This window comes from Manduca sexta, chromosome 27 (assembly GCF_014839805.1).
Source record: "Manduca sexta isolate Smith_Timp_Sample1 chromosome 27, JHU_Msex_v1.0, whole genome shotgun sequence".
In the NCBI taxonomy this organism is placed as follows: domain Eukaryota; kingdom Metazoa; phylum Arthropoda; class Insecta; order Lepidoptera; family Sphingidae; genus Manduca; species Manduca sexta.
Genome location: NC_051141.1, coordinates 2,809,349 through 2,826,979, shown reverse-complemented (window position 1 = coordinate 2,826,979; position 17,631 = coordinate 2,809,349). Strand labels below are relative to the sequence as shown.

Below are 17,631 nucleotides of genomic sequence, written 5' to 3'. Positions count from 1 at the left end.
TTCTGAAACAATTTGTGAAGCTATATTTAGTAAGCAGATATAGCAGTCGGTGCAGATGCCGGTAGCCAGACCCAACAGCGAACCAGTCTGCAGCAGAGTGGTCGTGTGTAGCGGTCCACAGGATTACAGCTTGATCGGGAAAATAAAAACCTGTTTTGGGACCGCCAGTTCTGGTTTTTCGCTTTAAAATTGACAAAAAATTACTTTTTCATAACAACTTAGCGAGGTTTTTATTCTCCTTGTCAGGGTATATCGAAAATGTTCAGTGTAAGTGCCGTCATGAGATAATAAAGTAATACTACTAAGTAGTACTTCGCCGAAAGCCGACGATAGCATAATTGGTAGTAAAACGGACTTCCGAAACGAATGGCCGCAAGTTATCTGTGAACTTTGTGAATTATCGTTTGCTATAACGGTGAAGGGAAACATTGCGAGGAAACCTGCGTACCTTAGAAGTTCTGAATTGGAATTTTGAAGGTGTCTGAAGTCTACCTACCAATCCGAACTAGGCCAGCGTAGTGCATTAAGGCCTAACTCCTGTCAGTAGTACCTATACTACTGACAGGAGTATACCACTGACAGGATCTCCTGATACTGATCTCAGTAGGAGTGTATACCTATATGATACAGGGCTAATATTATTATAATAAATTATTATGATTATCATTTTGTAACCATTTCTGATATTCAAAATCTAATCTTGTGACTGCCACTTCGATGTTATGAAAATTTAAATAGTTTTATCGTCGTATTATCAAATAGTTGCGTGTTTAGTGTAGTCAGTGGAAACCAGTTGGTTCTAGATATCAACAAAAATCTACCTTATCGGTTATATCATTTTATAGTATTAAGTTTCGACACTTTCATAGATCTCCGATATAATTATTATACTAGCTATTGATAGTATGTAGTTGTAGTAATTTTGTATGGCAAAATAACTATTTAAAGAAAATGTATGATGTAAGAACTTGTTAGCCGAGTAGAGAATGGAATGCATTGCTAAGACGAATCTTCTAAACCCAAGGCACATACCTCTAATCTAACCATGTTAATTGTGTATTGTTTATGAATTATAGTTTACATTCGTGGTGAAGGAAAGCATCATGAGGAAACCTACATATCTCTCAATTCTCCATAATTTCAAAGGTATGTCTTTCAAGCCTTTCAAGTCGTATTGGACCTGCGTGACAGGTTGCGGCTTAAACCCTCTCATTGTAGAGGAGGCCCGTGCTCAACAGTGGGCAGTATATAATACAGGGCTGGTATTATTGTTATAAGGATTAAAAGAATGGATCGGTCGTCTCTCATTACATTTCTAGAACTGCATATTGATTACACTATACATCACACTAATTAAAAGAAACGTAGGTACGAATAATAGACACATTTTATTTATATTAATCCAAAAAATGATGATTATATTTGCTTGCATCTGTCACATACAGTCGATGAAGGAATATGGAAGATATCTCTCATTTGCCGCAATAACATCCTGTAGTTCTTTTTGTCTTTTAATAGTTTACTCGTCTCCATTTGCGCTAAAATATTCTGTATTTTCGGCGACATTGTTGTCGAAAGCAATTTGATTGATACAGGTCCTGTTTTCTTTGCCTGGCAGATAAATATTTTGTTATTGGTGTTGTCTTTAAAGTTTTCTTTATAGTATACGCTCTTTGCTTGATGTTAATAGGGAGAAGTGCTGTTTGCTATGCGGTACATGTATTTTCTTCGCGGCATATGGACTTTCATAATGTTTTCTGAATCATCTTTAGGACCATGGGCAGCGCACCCCACGCACTGTAAAAAATATCCTAATGGGACGATACTGCGTATTATGTTAAACCTCATACCTCGACATGACAGGTGCAGTGTTGGTAGTATCTTAAGGTCTGAGAGGTGTGAACATTATTTATAGGCTGTGCTCATGTTCGTCTTTTTATAAGTATTATGTAAGTGGAGTCCGGGTCCGGGGAGCGGAGTCTGGATGCCTTTTCACAATCTTTAATGCTAATAGAAACAGAAAAAATTAAGGCCAGCAACATATCCTAACGATAAGCCTATCGCTAGCGTGTCATTCTCTTGCATTACTTTAGCATTAACGATTGTAAGCCATCTTGGCTACGGGCTCAGGCAGAACGTTGACTCATGGGAGATGGTTATTCCTCAAATCACCAGGCAACACAATTATGCCGGATATACGCGGGATATGTATTGTCATGTACCTACGAGGGCCGAGACTTTCCCATCTCGTGATAAAATTGTATAAATAAACTTTAAAATTCTCGAAATATTTACTGTATACCAGTTAACTTTAACTCGGACTCTCGTCCGCCTGGGTAGGTACCACCGCAATGTCTACTTCTGCCGCCAAGCAGTAGTGTGTAGTCACTGTTGGATGATGTTTCTACTGTCTATTGGCTGTTGCATCGCTTACCATCAGATGAACGGCAAGCTCATCTCGTTATTCAAAGCAATTAAAAAAGAAAAGACAAATAGTTAAGTTACCTGCTATGTTTTAAGTTGTGCGAGGTCGAAATTTTTCGCGCTTGGATGAGGGCCATTGTTTGGGTGTAAAATTACTGTCAGTACATAATAATAATAATGTCAGTACATTAACGGAAATTACATGTAATTTGTAAATTACGCTGTTGGTAGGATATATTTTATATCCGCCCGAATAGCGACCACCTTACACATGGTATTGAAAAAACCCATTGTGGCCCACGTAACTGTGTCATTAACGAGATCAGCCGCCGGTGTATATCCGGTACCTACAGGCCGGCATAATTGTGTCGACTACAGAGGTGTAATCATCTCTAGTCAGTTGACATTCTATTGTACCAAACTCCACTTACACTGAGGTACAGTGGGGTCACTTTGCCATGTATGCATAAAGAAATATATAAATAAAGATGAATGTGCTTCTTTAAATATATAGCATGATGTTGGCATCAATTACTAGCCTGTGCTTTTAAACATTGTAATTACTATTAAATATTGTAACAATTATTGTTTTCAGTAAATTTATTATTTCCTATATAACACCGCATTGTTATAAGTAGTAATTAAGCGCAATTTAGTCTTAAATATTATGTCTTTAAGGTTCCGATGGAAGTCGTCTAAAGCATGTAAAACTTTATCTTGTACTGGTGCTACCGTTTTTATTTTTCGATGTACAGGATATGTTGGTTTTCGGCAAGGCGCCTGCACATCAACAAATCAAATGACATTATATATAAACATTTTAAGGTACATGTTGAAATAAATACTTACGGCGGTGGTGAAACTTATAATGAAGAGAATGAAGGAAAAAACACACAACAACAGTGCAAATGGTTTCATGTTTCTTTGCCTAAAACAGAAATGTATAAATAAAAATCCATTTTATATAAAGTATATTGGCTATAAAAAAAGTTGTAAAATATGAATTTAACGGTTACATGTTTTATCAGCTGATGGTGTTATATACGTGGGTTGTATGGACATATACTTATATACAGAGGCGGCTTTAGAGGGAGACGAACCAGGCAACCGCCCGTGGCCTCGCGCAATGCCTTGGAGGACTTTTTTATGATCTTACCGACGAAATCGGGGAACCGTTTTGGCTTTCGCCGATCTCGCGTCGGTTAAGGTCACCACTGTCTATGTACTACGTCCCTTATTGCCTTCCACTCGTGAACGCACGCCCTTACAATCGGGAGGCTAAGAGTAATGGAAGAAATATGAACGCAACTTTCATTCTAATGTAATTTATTTAGATCGCACTCAGACGGTTGCATTGTCTGTGGTCGTGTATGCTCACTTGTAGTTTTCTATTTAAAATATAAAGAGATGTAGATTCATTGACGTATATTCTATAAACACGAACATCCTTCTGAGGTCCATATAAACTATTTGTTCAAAATCTGAACTAAAATGGGAACCAAGACGTCACTGTTATAACCTATTTATTCAATTGAACAACAAATTATTTTATTTATTTGACTAATATTTTTTACTCAAATCCAGGTTTACACTTAGACTAGAGTTCTTATATCATGAGCGCCACTCCGTACACAACCAAAAGCTGTCGATATTGACACCATACTAAAGTCAGTTTGAATGGATTGCAGTTCAATTCAGTTGAACACGGAAAATATTCGGAACGCCAAATCTAGTACGTAGTACTATATCAATGTGTAGATTCCTATTAAAAATTTACTTATATTATATATGACAATTCAGTATTTTATCAGTAAGGTTGAAGCTAGACTCTTTAAAGCTATACCCACAGTACCCGATCCTTTTCTCGCCTCGTTATAGGATGAGCATATCACAAAATAAGGTACAAATTATAATCTCGAGCAACAGACGTATTTGCGAATCAAAATATTTACGTATATTTGTTGATATTTGACTAATCAAAACACCTGATGGTACATCTAATATCTAGATGCGGTAATGTTTAATATTTTATATACTATTGATATACATTTTTGGAAAGGTTTTGCTCGTTCGTTAGTAAGCGCCATTCGTATGCGGGAGGCAAAAACAATAGCTACAACATCCAGAAATTTCCATTACATCCCTGCGCATGGCTCTGAGCTGCCTATTTCCCTGGGTTATTAAGTGTCAAGCTACATAATGCCCGATAATTACTCGTACTGCAATGGCCTTCGAACCGGAACGCGGCGTCCGTCAGCTGAAAATTGGAACCAGTTATGCCAAAATGTATCAACCCACGAATGCTGTATAAATATGTATATTAACACACATATTTAACACGAATTTAATGCAAATGTGATACTTTACTGTACAGCAAAACACGCCAAGGTCTGTACAGTTTTATTTAGACCCTTTATAAACAGGAAAGTGTATAGGCGATCTTAATGCCAGAGGCATTATATTATGTCTAAAAAAATATTTGTTAACCAATTCGACACCTTTTATTATACATAGATAAATCCAGCAAATAAGAATTATGGTGGTCATTTTAAAATGATTTAGGATAATATAAAAGAATATTAAAGCAAAATAATAGTTTTATTATATTTGCGACAAGTCAACTGCGCATTTATTGTATTACTAATAACGTAATAATAGGTTGAGATAAATAACGTAATTCGAGTGTTTTACCTTCAAGTGAATGTCAGCTGGTGTTCTTTCATTATAGTTATTTGTTATTAAACAGATTATATTCCAACGACACAAGAAAGTATGAACTTCAAATGCTAGCTTATGAATATTTTTCTTAGGAGAGTAGTTCGAAATTAGACAATATTTTTAAGAATGTCGTGTTCTCTGAGCGATATGACTTGTCCTTCTTCAAACGAGGCTTAAAAAGAGAATTGTCCCTACGATAGGCAGCGGCTTGTCTGTGTCCCCGGCGTCGCCGAGTCCGTGAGTGGTGGCCGCTTACCATCAGGCGGGCCGCTAGCTCGTCCGTCTATACTGGCATATAAAAAAGCAACAGTATGTATATATTATGTCTGCGTGACTAGATCCTTTAAATGGGTTTGAAATCAGCGGGTGGCGTATGTATTGTAGCGAACGATCCATATAACCCTATTCCTACCTAGTTCCCTTTATGTTTTTTTATGTTATAGGGGGCAAACGAGCATACGGTAAGTGATCACCGTCGCCCACGACATCTGCAATGCCAGGGGGCATAGAGTTGCGTTGCCGGCCTTCTAGGTAGGAATACGCTGTTTTTTTTAAGGTCGCCAGGTCGTATTTATCCGGAAATGCTTCTGGGGGCATTGGTTGTAAAATTTGTGTAGAATCTATTTATCATTAGAACGATTCGCAGACTTCATTTATGCATATTAATACCTATATGTTGTGTGGGGCTCCCTTTCGGAAAATTTCACCTTTCGCCACTGGTATATAATAACTTAATTACTCATGAATTATTTGTTACTTCGGTGCATTTTTTTTAATATACATAGTTAGTGACGGTAAAGCCGGCGCCAAAAGAAGCTTGCCGATTTCAATGATTTCGGAGGTAAGATACTTTGCTGGTTGTAAGATATATTTTATATCCACCCGGATAGTGACCACCGTACACAAGTAAAACCCGACATAGTGGCTCACGTAAGTGTATCGCGTCCCGGGATCGGCTTATGTATTCGATTCCAACAAGCCGCCATAATTGTGTCGACGGCCGATGGGTTACAACCTTCGTCACTCCACATCCTATTGGATCCCAATCCACTTACCATCAGGTGCAATGGAGTTACCTTTCATTGTCCGTATAAAAAAAATACGAATAATTTAAACATTAAATTTAAGGTCTTATTGAAATATAATAGCGTGGGTTGCAAAATTAAAATAAGGTGTACTTTGGCCAGAGGGCCATGGAATCGAATTTTTTTGTGTCATTGTCATTATGATTTTAAGGAAATAATATCCATTATAAAAATTTGAAACGGCCAAAGTAAGTATATATTCACGAAATATAAAAAATTGCTTCGTAAAATACGATAAGCTCACCGTTTTGTCGGGCACTGGGCCTTAATCATAAGGTCTATGCTTAGCGCAAGTCCCGGGCAGTTACCCGGTTCGACCTTCTTCGCATCCTCTAAGGCCCCCACTGTATAAATTAATACGTTTGGTTTTGAAATATTGTACTTATGATAGTATTTTAGCTTACCTATGTTTACCACAAGAAGGCAATCTCTCAAAATTCTATTGAAAAAATGTATAATAAAATATTAGTGAACCTGCTGCATTTAAACGTAACATCCTTAATGACCTCTAAACATTAAAACTCATTATGTGAAAAAATAACAAACATAATAATTTATTCAGACGATAAGTGGCATGATTACGCAATGCAAAACTATTTAAATGCAATGTATACAAATATATATCAGTTTTTATAGAGGCGGGTGATTCCATCGTACTGTTGACAGAAGAGTTCTACAAGGAGTCGCAACCATGAAGTTTTTTGTAGACGGCAGCGAAATAGCGTAATTTCTGATATATTTTAATAAAATAGGTTTGGTAGACTTGACCCACAATTTTTAAATATGTTATAAAATTGGAATGTATAAACTTGTAAAATGTATTTATTAAAAAAGCGGTGGTAGCCTAGTTGGGTGTGGAACGGACTGCCGTGTCGAATGTCCGCAGGTTTCAAAACCCAAGGGCGGCACATCTCTGACTTTACTAAAATGAGGTGTGTATGCTTTGTGATTTTCGTTTGCTTTAATAGCGAACGAAAACATCGCGAGGAAGCCTGCAATCAGAGAAAGTTGTCTATAGAAATTTTGAGGGTGTGTGTAGTCTACCAAACCGCACTAGGCCAGCTTGGTGCCTAATCTCTCTCAGTAGGATGTCTGATATATATGTATGATATCTCCTAGGATGATATTATTATGATATTATTTTATATATAATTAGGATGAGTGACGAAAAATGTATTGTAAAAAAATGTTTTTGGAAGGGGCTTATGTCGTCTGCTTAAAAACATTCAACATATATATCAACGGGTGAAAGGCTGTTTGTATTAAGCATTTTTTTATTGCTATATCAAATTATATGTATATATATATATATATATATATATATATATATATATATATATATATATATATTTGGAACCAATATCCTTTGTTGATGTTATTATTTATATAACTAAATGCAGCTAAAAATGTTTTTTAATTCAATTAGCCTTTCACACATCGATTTTTTTTCATAAAATGGGCAAAAGTGCATCTTTGTTTTAAGAGATCAATGCCAGCAATACTCTTTTAGATCAAAGAAATTCCTGATATGTTGCTGACTTAAAGTTGGAAAAGGTTCTATCTCTAAGGAGCCCATCTATCCATGGCTAACTATCGATAACAAGAAATCCACTGCTGAACATAGGTCTCCCTTAAAGAATTTCCAACTGACCTCTTACAAACGGCCCGGGAACTGCGTTTCTTCGACCTTTACAAATAAAAAAATACATATATTTCCTAACTAATTATGTAGTCATTTTCAAAGTAGTGTTTTACGAAGTGTAGCGAAAATAAACTTTATGTTTCAGGCACATAACAAAACCTCAAGATATACAATATATGCAAATGTTAAAGTTTTTTACGAATTCGCTAGCAGGTTGGCCTATCGAGGCTGTGGAAGGGATAGACGGCAAGAAAAATTTTTACTGGAGAAACGGCTTGGTTGTCATTGCATATGCGTATTTTTTCGGACAAGTGTTTTATATTTACAGGTATATTAACGATTACACATTTTTAGTCATGGGTCATTCGTACATCACTGTACTCATGACTATTGTAACAATAGTAAGTATTCACTTATAATAATTATGTTTAATGTAATTCTTTTCCTACATAAATTTGTACTATTTCTAGGCTCGACACACATTACCATACTTCAAATGCTACGACGATACGACTGCCGACTTCGTGCATAATATCCACCTTTTCAATTATCGAAACAAACCTGGCTACTACAAGGAGGTACATAGGTTTTATTCATTATCATCTCCATCAGTATTATTATTGCGCTGCCCGCGATAAAGATCTCTCTGTCTCGATATTTTTATTCATTATGCTTGTATCTTATATTACCTTTCGCTAGCGGCTCCGCCCTCGTCAAAATGTTTTCTGGGATAAAGACCCGCTTTATATTTTCCTGGAATAGAAAGCCTATGCCCTTTCCAGGATCTCAAACTAACACCATACAAAATTTCATCGAAATCCGTTAGGTAAAATTTGCCTTAATACAGGCAGACAGATGCGACGGGGGTCATTGTTTTATAATATATTTTAATATCATATCAATAATGTTTTATAATATATAGCGTGATGCTATACGGCCTTCGTCGATAAATAGGCTGTCCAATACAATTTTTTTTTAATTCGAACTAGTAGTTCCTAAGCGCATCCAAACAAATAAACAAACTCTTCAGCATTCTATAATAGTATAAGTAAGATTAAGATAAAATTCGAAATAATTTCTTATTTCAGTTTCACTTAAAGATACACAAAATATCCCACGCTTTCTCGGTATACCTGTGCACACTATTGGTGACGGGTCCTAGTATGTTCAATGGTATACCACTTTACAACAACTATGCGTCGGGAGCTTTTAGCTTTAACAGATCGCCTAACGTGACCTACGAACAGGCCGTGAGCTTGTTGCTACCTTTCGATGATACAAATAATTTCAAAGGTTACTTCGTAGTTTTTCTTGCTAATTGCTGTGTGAGTTATATTTCCTCGTGTTGTCTTTGTATCTATGACCTCCTCCTTTCTCTCATGGTGTTCCATCTTTGGGGACATCTAAAAATCCTTACAAAGACCCTCGATAACTTCCCGAAGCCAGGATTTCTAAATCCACAAGCTATTGAAGCGGATCCGAACAAAAGTTTAAAATTTTCTGATGAAGAACTGAAAGTTATTCACAAGAAACTTGGTGAATGTGTGGCTCATCATCAGTTGATTTCCAAGTAAGTACATCATCAGGATTTGTTTAATTTATGTTCATCTACTGGATAAGTCATGCACCAAATTCTCGGCATGAACATTTGCTGCAACATGACCAGACAGGAGCAATCCTGTGAGTACAATCTATTTTTACCGATAGTATATAGATGTGACTGATTTTTAGTTGAAAAAATATACCTCCTAACAGTGGCGAAGAGTGGAATTTTTCAAAAGGTAACCCGAGGTAAAAAATATTACCTTAGTTAACATATTAAGGCCAATTTAACGGAAAACAAAAACTAAGACAAACGTAAATAAAACTAAAAGGGAAGCCGGTAGGAATCGGGTTGTATGGACGCTTCGCCACTGCCACCTAATTGGTCCTATATTTTTCTAAATTGTTGCAGTAGTTTGGTTTTAAAACTAAATAGGTAGAATAATTATGTCATCCAAGTAAACGAGTTTTGCTTTCTGGGGACGTTTTTAGTTATGTTTTGGGCTAGGTGTGGTTGAGTCTATTTCTTACATATATAATACGTCTGTATGTATGTATGTATGTATACTATATTATGGCATCACACCTTAACCCATTTTCAGGGTTGTGCAGAGGTGAACATTTCAGCGCCATAGTCGTACCACGTGCTCAACACAATTGGGCCATCGAGACAGTGTATTTCTTACTAACACAAAAAAGCAAATAATTTTTTTTAACAAAAAATTATACCGCCCTCAAAAACCACCATCAACAAAACAAAAATTAACATTACCTTGTATACAGGTCACTAATATCGGAGTCGATGTCTCATTAAAACTAAACATTGTTTTTGTATATTAGTTCATCTGTTTATCTAGCGTAGCTAGTACATAACATACATGCATAACATCACGCATTTATCCCCACTTTTCGCCAAATATGTTCCGTCCCATGATGTGATAGGGGGCGAGCCTATCGCCATATCGGGCATAAATTCCAGAATCCGGGCTGATACTGAGCAGAAAAACCCAAATATCACTTTGTCCGACCCGGGATTCGAAGCCAGGACCTCAGAGCGCTATTGTACCGGACATGCAATACAACTACGCCACCGAGGCAGTCTAGCTAGTAATTTTAATTAAACAAGAATCCAAAATTGGTAACCAGTACTTATACACAGTGGCGGCCTTAGTGGACGCGAGGCCCTAGGCGAAATCGAAAATACAACGCGTTGCCCCGGACGGCGCAAGAAAATTCCCCGGTTTTAACAGGTTGCTTGCTAAAATCGTAAAAGAAGTCCTCCAAAGCACCGAGCGCGAGGCCTCCATAGGCGCGAGGCCCTGGGCGGTTGCCAGGTTCGCCTCCCGCTAAAGCCGCCCCTGCTTAGACATATAGTTAATGTTAAATTATAAACTAAACGATTTCTGTAGGAAGTATCTTCATTAAACATCAAACAATACTATCCAAAAGCATTGGATCTTACCCACGGAATCAACACAAGATGAATAAACAGTACTCTCTAGTATTCGACCAGTGCGTCTATTAGCCAGAAATATGGCACGAATTTAATAACTAATCGTAAATAATTTCCACAGCTTCTCAACGCGTATGTCGAACACTTTTGGATTGTCACTGTTCATCTATTACGGTTTCCATCAGCTGAGCGGCTGCTTGCTGTTGCTGGAATGCGCACAACTGGTAATATGGACTGATAATTGCATGTTGTGTCATGTTTTTTCTCCTTTTACCTTAGGGTAGGTCGGCCAGGTGATAGTACTTGGCCGTAATTCACTCTCATGTGTGGTTAATCGATCGTCGTTGATGCAACATACCTTTTGACGCAAGTTACAGAAACGAATTGGTCTAGTATTTTACGACCGATCTTCAGGGTGTATTTTAGGCACTCCTTTACAATTAGTTGCAATACATTGATAACATAAAAATATTTTTTATAAAGTTTTGAATTCTTCAATATAGTGAAATTATAGATTTTTCAAAAGATTTAATTCTTTCAGGAAGCTGCAGCCATTATATGCTATGGGCCGCTTACGTTGGTCGTGTTTCAACAATTAATACAATTGTCATTTATATTTGAGCTCATAGGGACTGTGGTAAGTATTTTAAATCTCCAACCGTATCATACTCATAATGTGTCACCAATCAAGTAGCGGTGTTTAGCTACATTAGCGACAACGTTGCTTTACCAAGGAGTTAAATATGATTGGAGAAACAAGGGTATCATTTGATTAGCCTTCGATGGTTCAAAGTAGCTTACTACACAATGGTAAGCCTGATTTAATTATCGTACTGCCATCATAATGATAAAACATATAACTTACATTTTTTAATGTGTTAAATACATGTGAACGCAAAAATAATACGAATCAACAGACACCTCATTTGTCAAAATTAGTAGGGGCGACGATAGAGCGGAACATATGATGGATACATACATAAGGTGTTAAAATCATTATAATATTTTCTTGGTTTGCTATATTGCCGTGCTAAGTTAAAAGCGGTATCCTAAAAAAACTCTTGATTTCTTTTTCATCAGAAAACTTAAAGAAATACCCGTCTAATGAACTCACCAAAATAACACTAATTTGTTAAAAAAAAACTTAAAGAGTTTCTCTATCTCAGTTTTACAAACAAAACTATAAATCTATCTTTGCAAAACTTCGATTATCTCGAAATAAGGTATCACTGACATACCGCTTTTGCGCTTAGCACGGCAGTATAGTCGGGTAAAAAAAGCGATTCTATCAATTTCTTTTATGTAGAAACGGTGTTTCCGTATGACGGTAGTATACAATGTGCAACAAATTACACATTGAAGTAAAGAAATACATAAAACACCCGACGATAAAAATATCGTACAAACTTTAAAAAGTAATATGCTGTTAGCTTTCTCTTCATAGAGCGTCTTGTTTATCACTCAGTACTCACTCAGTGTCCTTTTGTCACACACATACCAATTCTTTTTCTATAGCTGGATGTGTATTAGTGCCGAGTAGAGTTTGTGATATTATGTCACATATATACTTTGTACCCATTACACATTCTTAATTATAATAACAATTTTACGTCAGTTCATGATATTAATGATAAAGTGACGTATTCTAGAACGAGGGCCTTACGGACTCCGTGTATTGTTTGCCGTGGGAGGCTATGGACCAAGGAAACAAGAAAATAGTATTCACTTTTCTACGTCAATCACAGAAGTCGATGAATTTAAAAGCTTTGAACATGCTTAGCATTGGAGTACAGACTATGGCAAAGGTATTAAGGATTGTCAAATGTTGAATCGCATCATAAAAATCTTTTTTCGAAATTAAATTCAACTTTAAGAATCCTATTAAACTATAATTCACGATTAACATAGAAGGCCTTCTCAATGTTCAGTTTCCACAAAGGATTAAAGAGAGGCAGGACTAGTCGTCCCGATTGTATTATATCCATAGCAAAAATATTGTCTGTCTATAATAAAGGCTTCGTACCTACTCTACATTTGGCAATCATTTTACTGATATGGTGGTGTGTTTGAACTGTATAACAATAATTATGAATAAATTCTTCATACTTACATTGTTTTCGCAGATTTTGAAGACAACCATGACCTACTTTTTGATGCTTCAAACAATCGCCAAAGATGAGAGCTAAACTGCATGCACGAAAATACTTAAAATTCCGCACTACGCACATTACAGATCCTAATATGCACAACATTACTGTATCACAAACATATTAAATACAGTTTTGAAACTTTGCGTACGTGTTTTAATGTATTCTAAGTTCTTTTTTTTTTTTAAAAATGCGTTAAATGAATGTCGAAATAAACGCAAAAACTGCTGGAAAAAAAAAAATTCCTAGGTATTTGGACGTCGTTATCGTGGATTCACGTATTGTCATCAATGGCCGCAAACTTTTACTACGTGAGTTAATTAAATAGCTTTCGGAGTAGATACTAGATGTGATTTGAAATCAGGAGATAAAAGTGTATAGAATCGCCTTTCGCTAAAGCCTTCTGACATAGCATTTATTACTAGTGCACATGCGCAATACATTTTATAATTTTATGAAGAAGGATCATTGTTTTTATACACTCTCTATAACGCATTCCTAAAATTAATCTCCAGAATGATAAAATAACAACAAATGAAATAAAAAATATATATCCTCGAATTTTAGGGTAATTAGAAATTTCTTACTGAGTTTGAAAACTGTAAGAAAATTTCTGGGATTCCACTCTCATTGTAGTTCATCCATGTGGAAGGGCACGCAGGTCGTGTACTGGCGGAATCTGTTCATGGTATTGTTGGGTGGAGTGAGACATGTCGACAGACACTCTGCTCTCGATTCAAAGTTATTTTGGTTGCCTCCACACCCTGAATATAGTCGTCGTTTGCATGTTCTGTAATACAAGAAAGGCAACTAATCATTATATTTTTTAATCTACTAATCATTTTGTTATTATTATAGATAATTAATACCTATTGTCAAGCCTTAAAGGCGAAAAACAGTGATAATTTTATTAAATTTTGTCAACCATCAAAATATGTAAATGCAGCGGAACTGACACCAGTATCAATTTAGTTAATAATAGATGCTGTCTTTAATTTGTTTGTACGCACATAAATGTGTTTATTTAAAATGTTTAACGTTTATCGGTAAAATGCCAAAATCATTCTTCCTCTGTAGGATAAAAAAAAAATGTCAAAAAGTCGCCTTTCGAAACTCACTTAGCAAATTTATCCCAAGCCCAACGGTTGTAATGGCCGAAACACGTTCCATAATCAAACGCGAGAGAACAGAAAAATGGAATCGAGGCTAAAACAGACAAAATAAATAAATTAAATATACGGGGCAAAATTTCTGAAAGTACTAAGAATATATTAACAATAAGATTTGATATTTCTATCTCTTAGCATTAAAATATTGCATACTGTTGAAACCAATGGTTGAAACGATGAAACAGGTTACTCATAGTCACTCAAGAACAAACATACCAAATTTAATATTTTACAATAGTTCAAATGTAAAATTCAAATTGTGTTCCAAAGTGGTAGACCGTGATGTAGTTATTTATCTTTAGTATCAGTGTTGCCAGTCTATATCTAGTAGTAAATACACTTGGATTTAAAAAATGAGGTTTTTAGGTTGGTTTTTAATTCTTTAACAAACATTTATTACGGGTTCGATAAAAAGCAGTGGCAGTGGCTCATTACAAAGATGAGGCTTGACCGAGCAAATATTAACATTTCTTCAAAGCATACTTACGTGATTTATGACGTTACTAATATGCTTACCGGGAGGTGCGGAGGTGTTCAAGTGACAGTAAGTAAAACACTCTTTCTCAGTTTCAAATCTGTTACCATTCCCTTGGCAGCCTCCCCAGAAGAACCGATAACATTTGCGCTGCTTCACGTCGAAATACCACTGGATTATGTCGGCACGACAAGGCCCTGTATCTGGTCTGAGGAAACACGTCTTGTGGCGAGCTGGTGATTATGTGCCGTTAGGAAAAGATAGTAGAATTATGTATATTATTTATTATACTCGCGTAGCAAATATACATCTCAATAGCTGATCAATGTATATAGCTGATTTACTAATGTTCTTTCCCTTGGTAGGTCCTAACATAAGTCAGCAACAAAGATGTGACTGACAGAGGCGATGCTCTACGAAGCTGACACATTGTTTCTTTCCAAATGTGTCAATATTAACTGCAGAATGCTGTAGTAGGTTTTCTTGAGCAGGGATCCGAAGCATTACTTTTGAAATAAATGTAATAAGAAACTTTATCTTATGCATTAAAGCGCCACGTCGTACTGCATACTTAAGTCAAAGTCTCCAATCATGCTGCTATCAATAGTTGCCATTAGTTTATGTTCAGGCGCAAAGGGTGTAAATATTATTTCGAAAATAAATTCCGACAAAATTGTATACTCGTATATAGAAATTATATATCTTTTATAACAAGTTAATGGTAAAAGTATGTAATATGATATTTCACGCAATAGCATGATTTAAAATAATTTTCTTGACCGAATCAGTCAAGAAAATTATTTTAAGTCATGTTCATTTACATTATAACTTAATTTTACTTACCTCTAAGGGTGTTGTCTAACTGCATACAGATTGTTTTGGTGTACGGATTCTTAGTTCGGCCATGGTAGTGGTGATGAGTTCTTCTTCTAGCAACTTTGGTAGTAGCCGCAACGAGCAGAACAAACAACAAAGTAATATTCAACCAATTTTTTGAAACAAACTGTGGAAATGGTAACATGATTGCAATATAAATTTACTTTTGTTTATTGAACATAAAATCTGTGAGTTAGATTTCTGTGTCGTAAATTATATATTTTCTCATTTTTCATTGGAACTTGGAAGTTATATTTATGTGCTAAAGAATACTAAACACTACAAGCTTGACGTCTTTTTTATGTGAAGCTGTATTACTGACCGTGACGAGTTGGCCCAATCATATTATAGACCACTAAGATTCTATCATAACTCTACTACCGTATTAAGTATAATTATAATAAACGTTATGAATTATTTGAGTGACTTTTATCAAAATCGTATGGTAAATTATCAGGTAATTTTATTGCCACTATCAATTGTCGTAAATATTAGATTAGAAATAAGCTTCTTTTTTTATATTTTGCCATGCGTACAACTATCAGCTATGAAACAGTCGATACGTTAACACACTCGACGACAAAACGCAACCTGGCTAAAGTGTTCGCGATCAATATCCTCCTTCACGTATCTCGGCGAATGTGTACAGCGACAATAATATAGATGACAGACCACAGAACTTTAATTTTACATTATGATCTTTTTCTCCAATTATGCACATGTTTATAGAATCATATTAGTGTGCTTAAAAAAGACAGCGATAATGATTTATACATAAGTGCATTTAAACATACTATTTATTCTCCTTTATTGTAATAGTAGCTCTGAAAGTACCAGAATTTTTTGCACGTCTTTTCTAGATGAGTTATATATTATGCATCATTCTATATCGAAGTGAAAGTGACAAATCGGTATGTACAGTTTACACACTCTCCCCCAGCTTGCAATATGAGGCAAAAGTGTACAAGACCTATTATAATTTCACTTTAGAAAAAATATTTATATAATGGTTTTTTTGTAATTAAAATAAAAAAAATTATAGCTGTGTAAATTATACCTTTTAATTCCATAACTAACTTTTTAGTTTAAAAAATAATTAAAGTCTACTGAAAATGTTTGCTTGTAAAATATTTTAAACCATCGCACAACGGTTGACCAACCTGCCTGGGTGTTTATAGTAAGTTTACATTTGTAATGTCTAAAATCAAATTACAGTACGGTGGCCCAGTAATGGCCGTTTTGAATAGCGATAAAGGATTGATGGCGCGCTTAACTTCAAGCCGTATCTGAGCAGCCCGCTGTTCCTTTATACGAACGCTTACCTCAGCTTACCTGCGGTTGGGACCGCCGCGCTGCTGTATGGAGTTGTAAAGTATTACTACTCAAAACTACAAAAAATATTATATTTAGAACCTGTAGACAATCATGAACCTAATATATTATTGTTTGTTATATTTAATTACAAAGGAATAAGTTACGGGTTTTATGAATTTATTTTAATAGAATAATGTTTACCAAACAATAACTGGTTAAGACTTAAATTTATGACGCGACTAAATAATGTTTGTACCTCCAGATTTTACAGTAGTTCCGCTAAAAAGGGTATTTTAGTGTATGTGAGAAAAAAATAAAAAATACATAATAAGACAGTTTAATCAAAAAGCAATCGGAAATTAGTAGTTTCAGCTCATAAAATTATAAAATTTATTTTCAAATTCATTCAAAGATTTGACTTTTTTATCTGTTTTACAAATATGCGAAACTAGCCAGTAAACTACTTGAAGTGTCAATACGCGTTCACTATTTCTCGTTTATCGAAATAGTAATTTTTTCGGATATTAAATTTGGAACTCTTCTCGCAATTGTAACCAACTTATCCTCATAGTTATATCAGTTGGCACTTAAATCCATATTTTTTTTCGGCGTTTTTACAGTAGTATTCTTACATTCAGGAACAACACACCAATGATAAGGATAGTAGCTCATATTAATTGTAATAATTTCCTCTTTCTCTATGCACAGCGTTGATACGCCAGCAACGTGATCTCTAGCATTTTCGTTTATTTACGCGGGAAAATTTAAAATATAATATTGAAATGT

General features: G+C 35.4%; 2 protein-coding genes and 1 long non-coding RNA gene across 5 annotated transcripts; 1 reads left to right on the top strand and 2 right to left on the bottom strand.

Moving 5' to 3' along the window:
* Nucleotides 1–1,369: 1,369 nt before the first annotated feature.
* LOC115455388 lies at nt 1,370–3,482 on the bottom strand. Its single transcript, XR_005113255.1, has 3 exons — nt 3,441–3,482; nt 3,274–3,352; nt 1,370–1,797 (listed from the first exon to the last, which is right to left on the bottom strand). It is a non-coding gene; the product is annotated as an uncharacterized LOC115455388 (long non-coding RNA).
* Nucleotides 3,483–6,344: 2,862 nt separating this feature from the next.
* Nucleotides 6,345–13,157, top strand: LOC115452931. 3 transcript variants are annotated; one of them, XM_037444114.1, is made up of 8 exons: nt 6,345–6,415; nt 8,015–8,270; nt 8,340–8,447; nt 8,958–9,439; nt 10,986–11,088; nt 11,406–11,501; nt 12,514–12,669; nt 12,988–13,157. In XM_037444114.1, the coding sequence occupies exons 2-8, from the start codon at nt 8,046–8,048 to the stop codon at nt 13,048–13,050; spliced, it is 1,233 nt and encodes a 410-aa protein (XP_037300011.1). In that variant the 5' UTR covers nt 6,345–6,415; nt 8,015–8,045; the 3' UTR covers nt 13,051–13,157. The 3 variants fall into 3 exon arrangements, with proteins under 3 accessions (XP_037300011.1, XP_037300010.1, XP_037300012.1); XM_037444113.1 differs by lacking the exon at nt 6,345–6,415 and adding an exon at nt 6,865–6,950; XM_037444115.1 differs by lacking the exon at nt 6,345–6,415 and adding an exon at nt 6,904–6,950 and having other exon boundaries at nt 8,198–8,270.
* Nucleotides 13,158–13,546: 389 nt separating this feature from the next.
* On the bottom strand, nt 13,547–15,832 carry LOC115452932 (BPTI/Kunitz domain-containing protein). The gene is made up of 4 exons (XM_030181554.2): nt 15,499–15,832; nt 14,697–14,888; nt 14,130–14,217; nt 13,547–13,801 (listed from the first exon to the last, which is right to left on the bottom strand). Exons 1-4 carry the CDS (start codon nt 15,674–15,676, stop codon nt 13,639–13,641), a joined length of 621 nt encoding a protein of 206 aa, XP_030037414.2. The 5' UTR covers nt 15,677–15,832; the 3' UTR covers nt 13,547–13,638.
* Between the last annotated feature and the right edge of the window lie 1,799 nt (nt 15,833–17,631).

What these genes read in the sequence shown, in the direction of transcription:
- LOC115452931 (XM_037444113.1), top strand. Translation starts at nt 6,919, where the DNA reads ATGAAGTTTTTTGTAGACGGCAGCGAAATAGC. An exon ending in TTGAGCTCATAGGGACTGTG is followed by an intron (nt 11,502 to 12,513) that starts GTAAGTATTTTA and finishes GACGTATTCTAG; the next exon opens with AACGAGGGCCTTACGGACTC. An exon ending in GAGTACAGACTATGGCAAAG is followed by an intron (nt 12,670 to 12,987) that starts GTATTAAGGATT and finishes TTGTTTTCGCAG; the next exon opens with ATTTTGAAGACAACCATGAC.
- LOC115452932 (XM_030181554.2), bottom strand. Translation starts at nt 15,676, where the DNA reads ATGTTACCATTTCCACAGTTTGTTTCAAAAAATTGGTTGAATATTACT. An exon ending in GTTAGACAACACCCTTAGAG is followed by an intron (nt 14,889 to 15,498) that starts GTAAGTAAAATT and finishes CATAATCACCAG; the next exon opens with CTCGCCACAAGACGTGTTTC. An exon ending in GCTTGGGATAAATTTGCTAA is followed by an intron (nt 13,802 to 14,129) that starts GTGAGTTTCGAA and finishes CTTGTATTACAG; the next exon opens with AACATGCAAACGACGACTAT.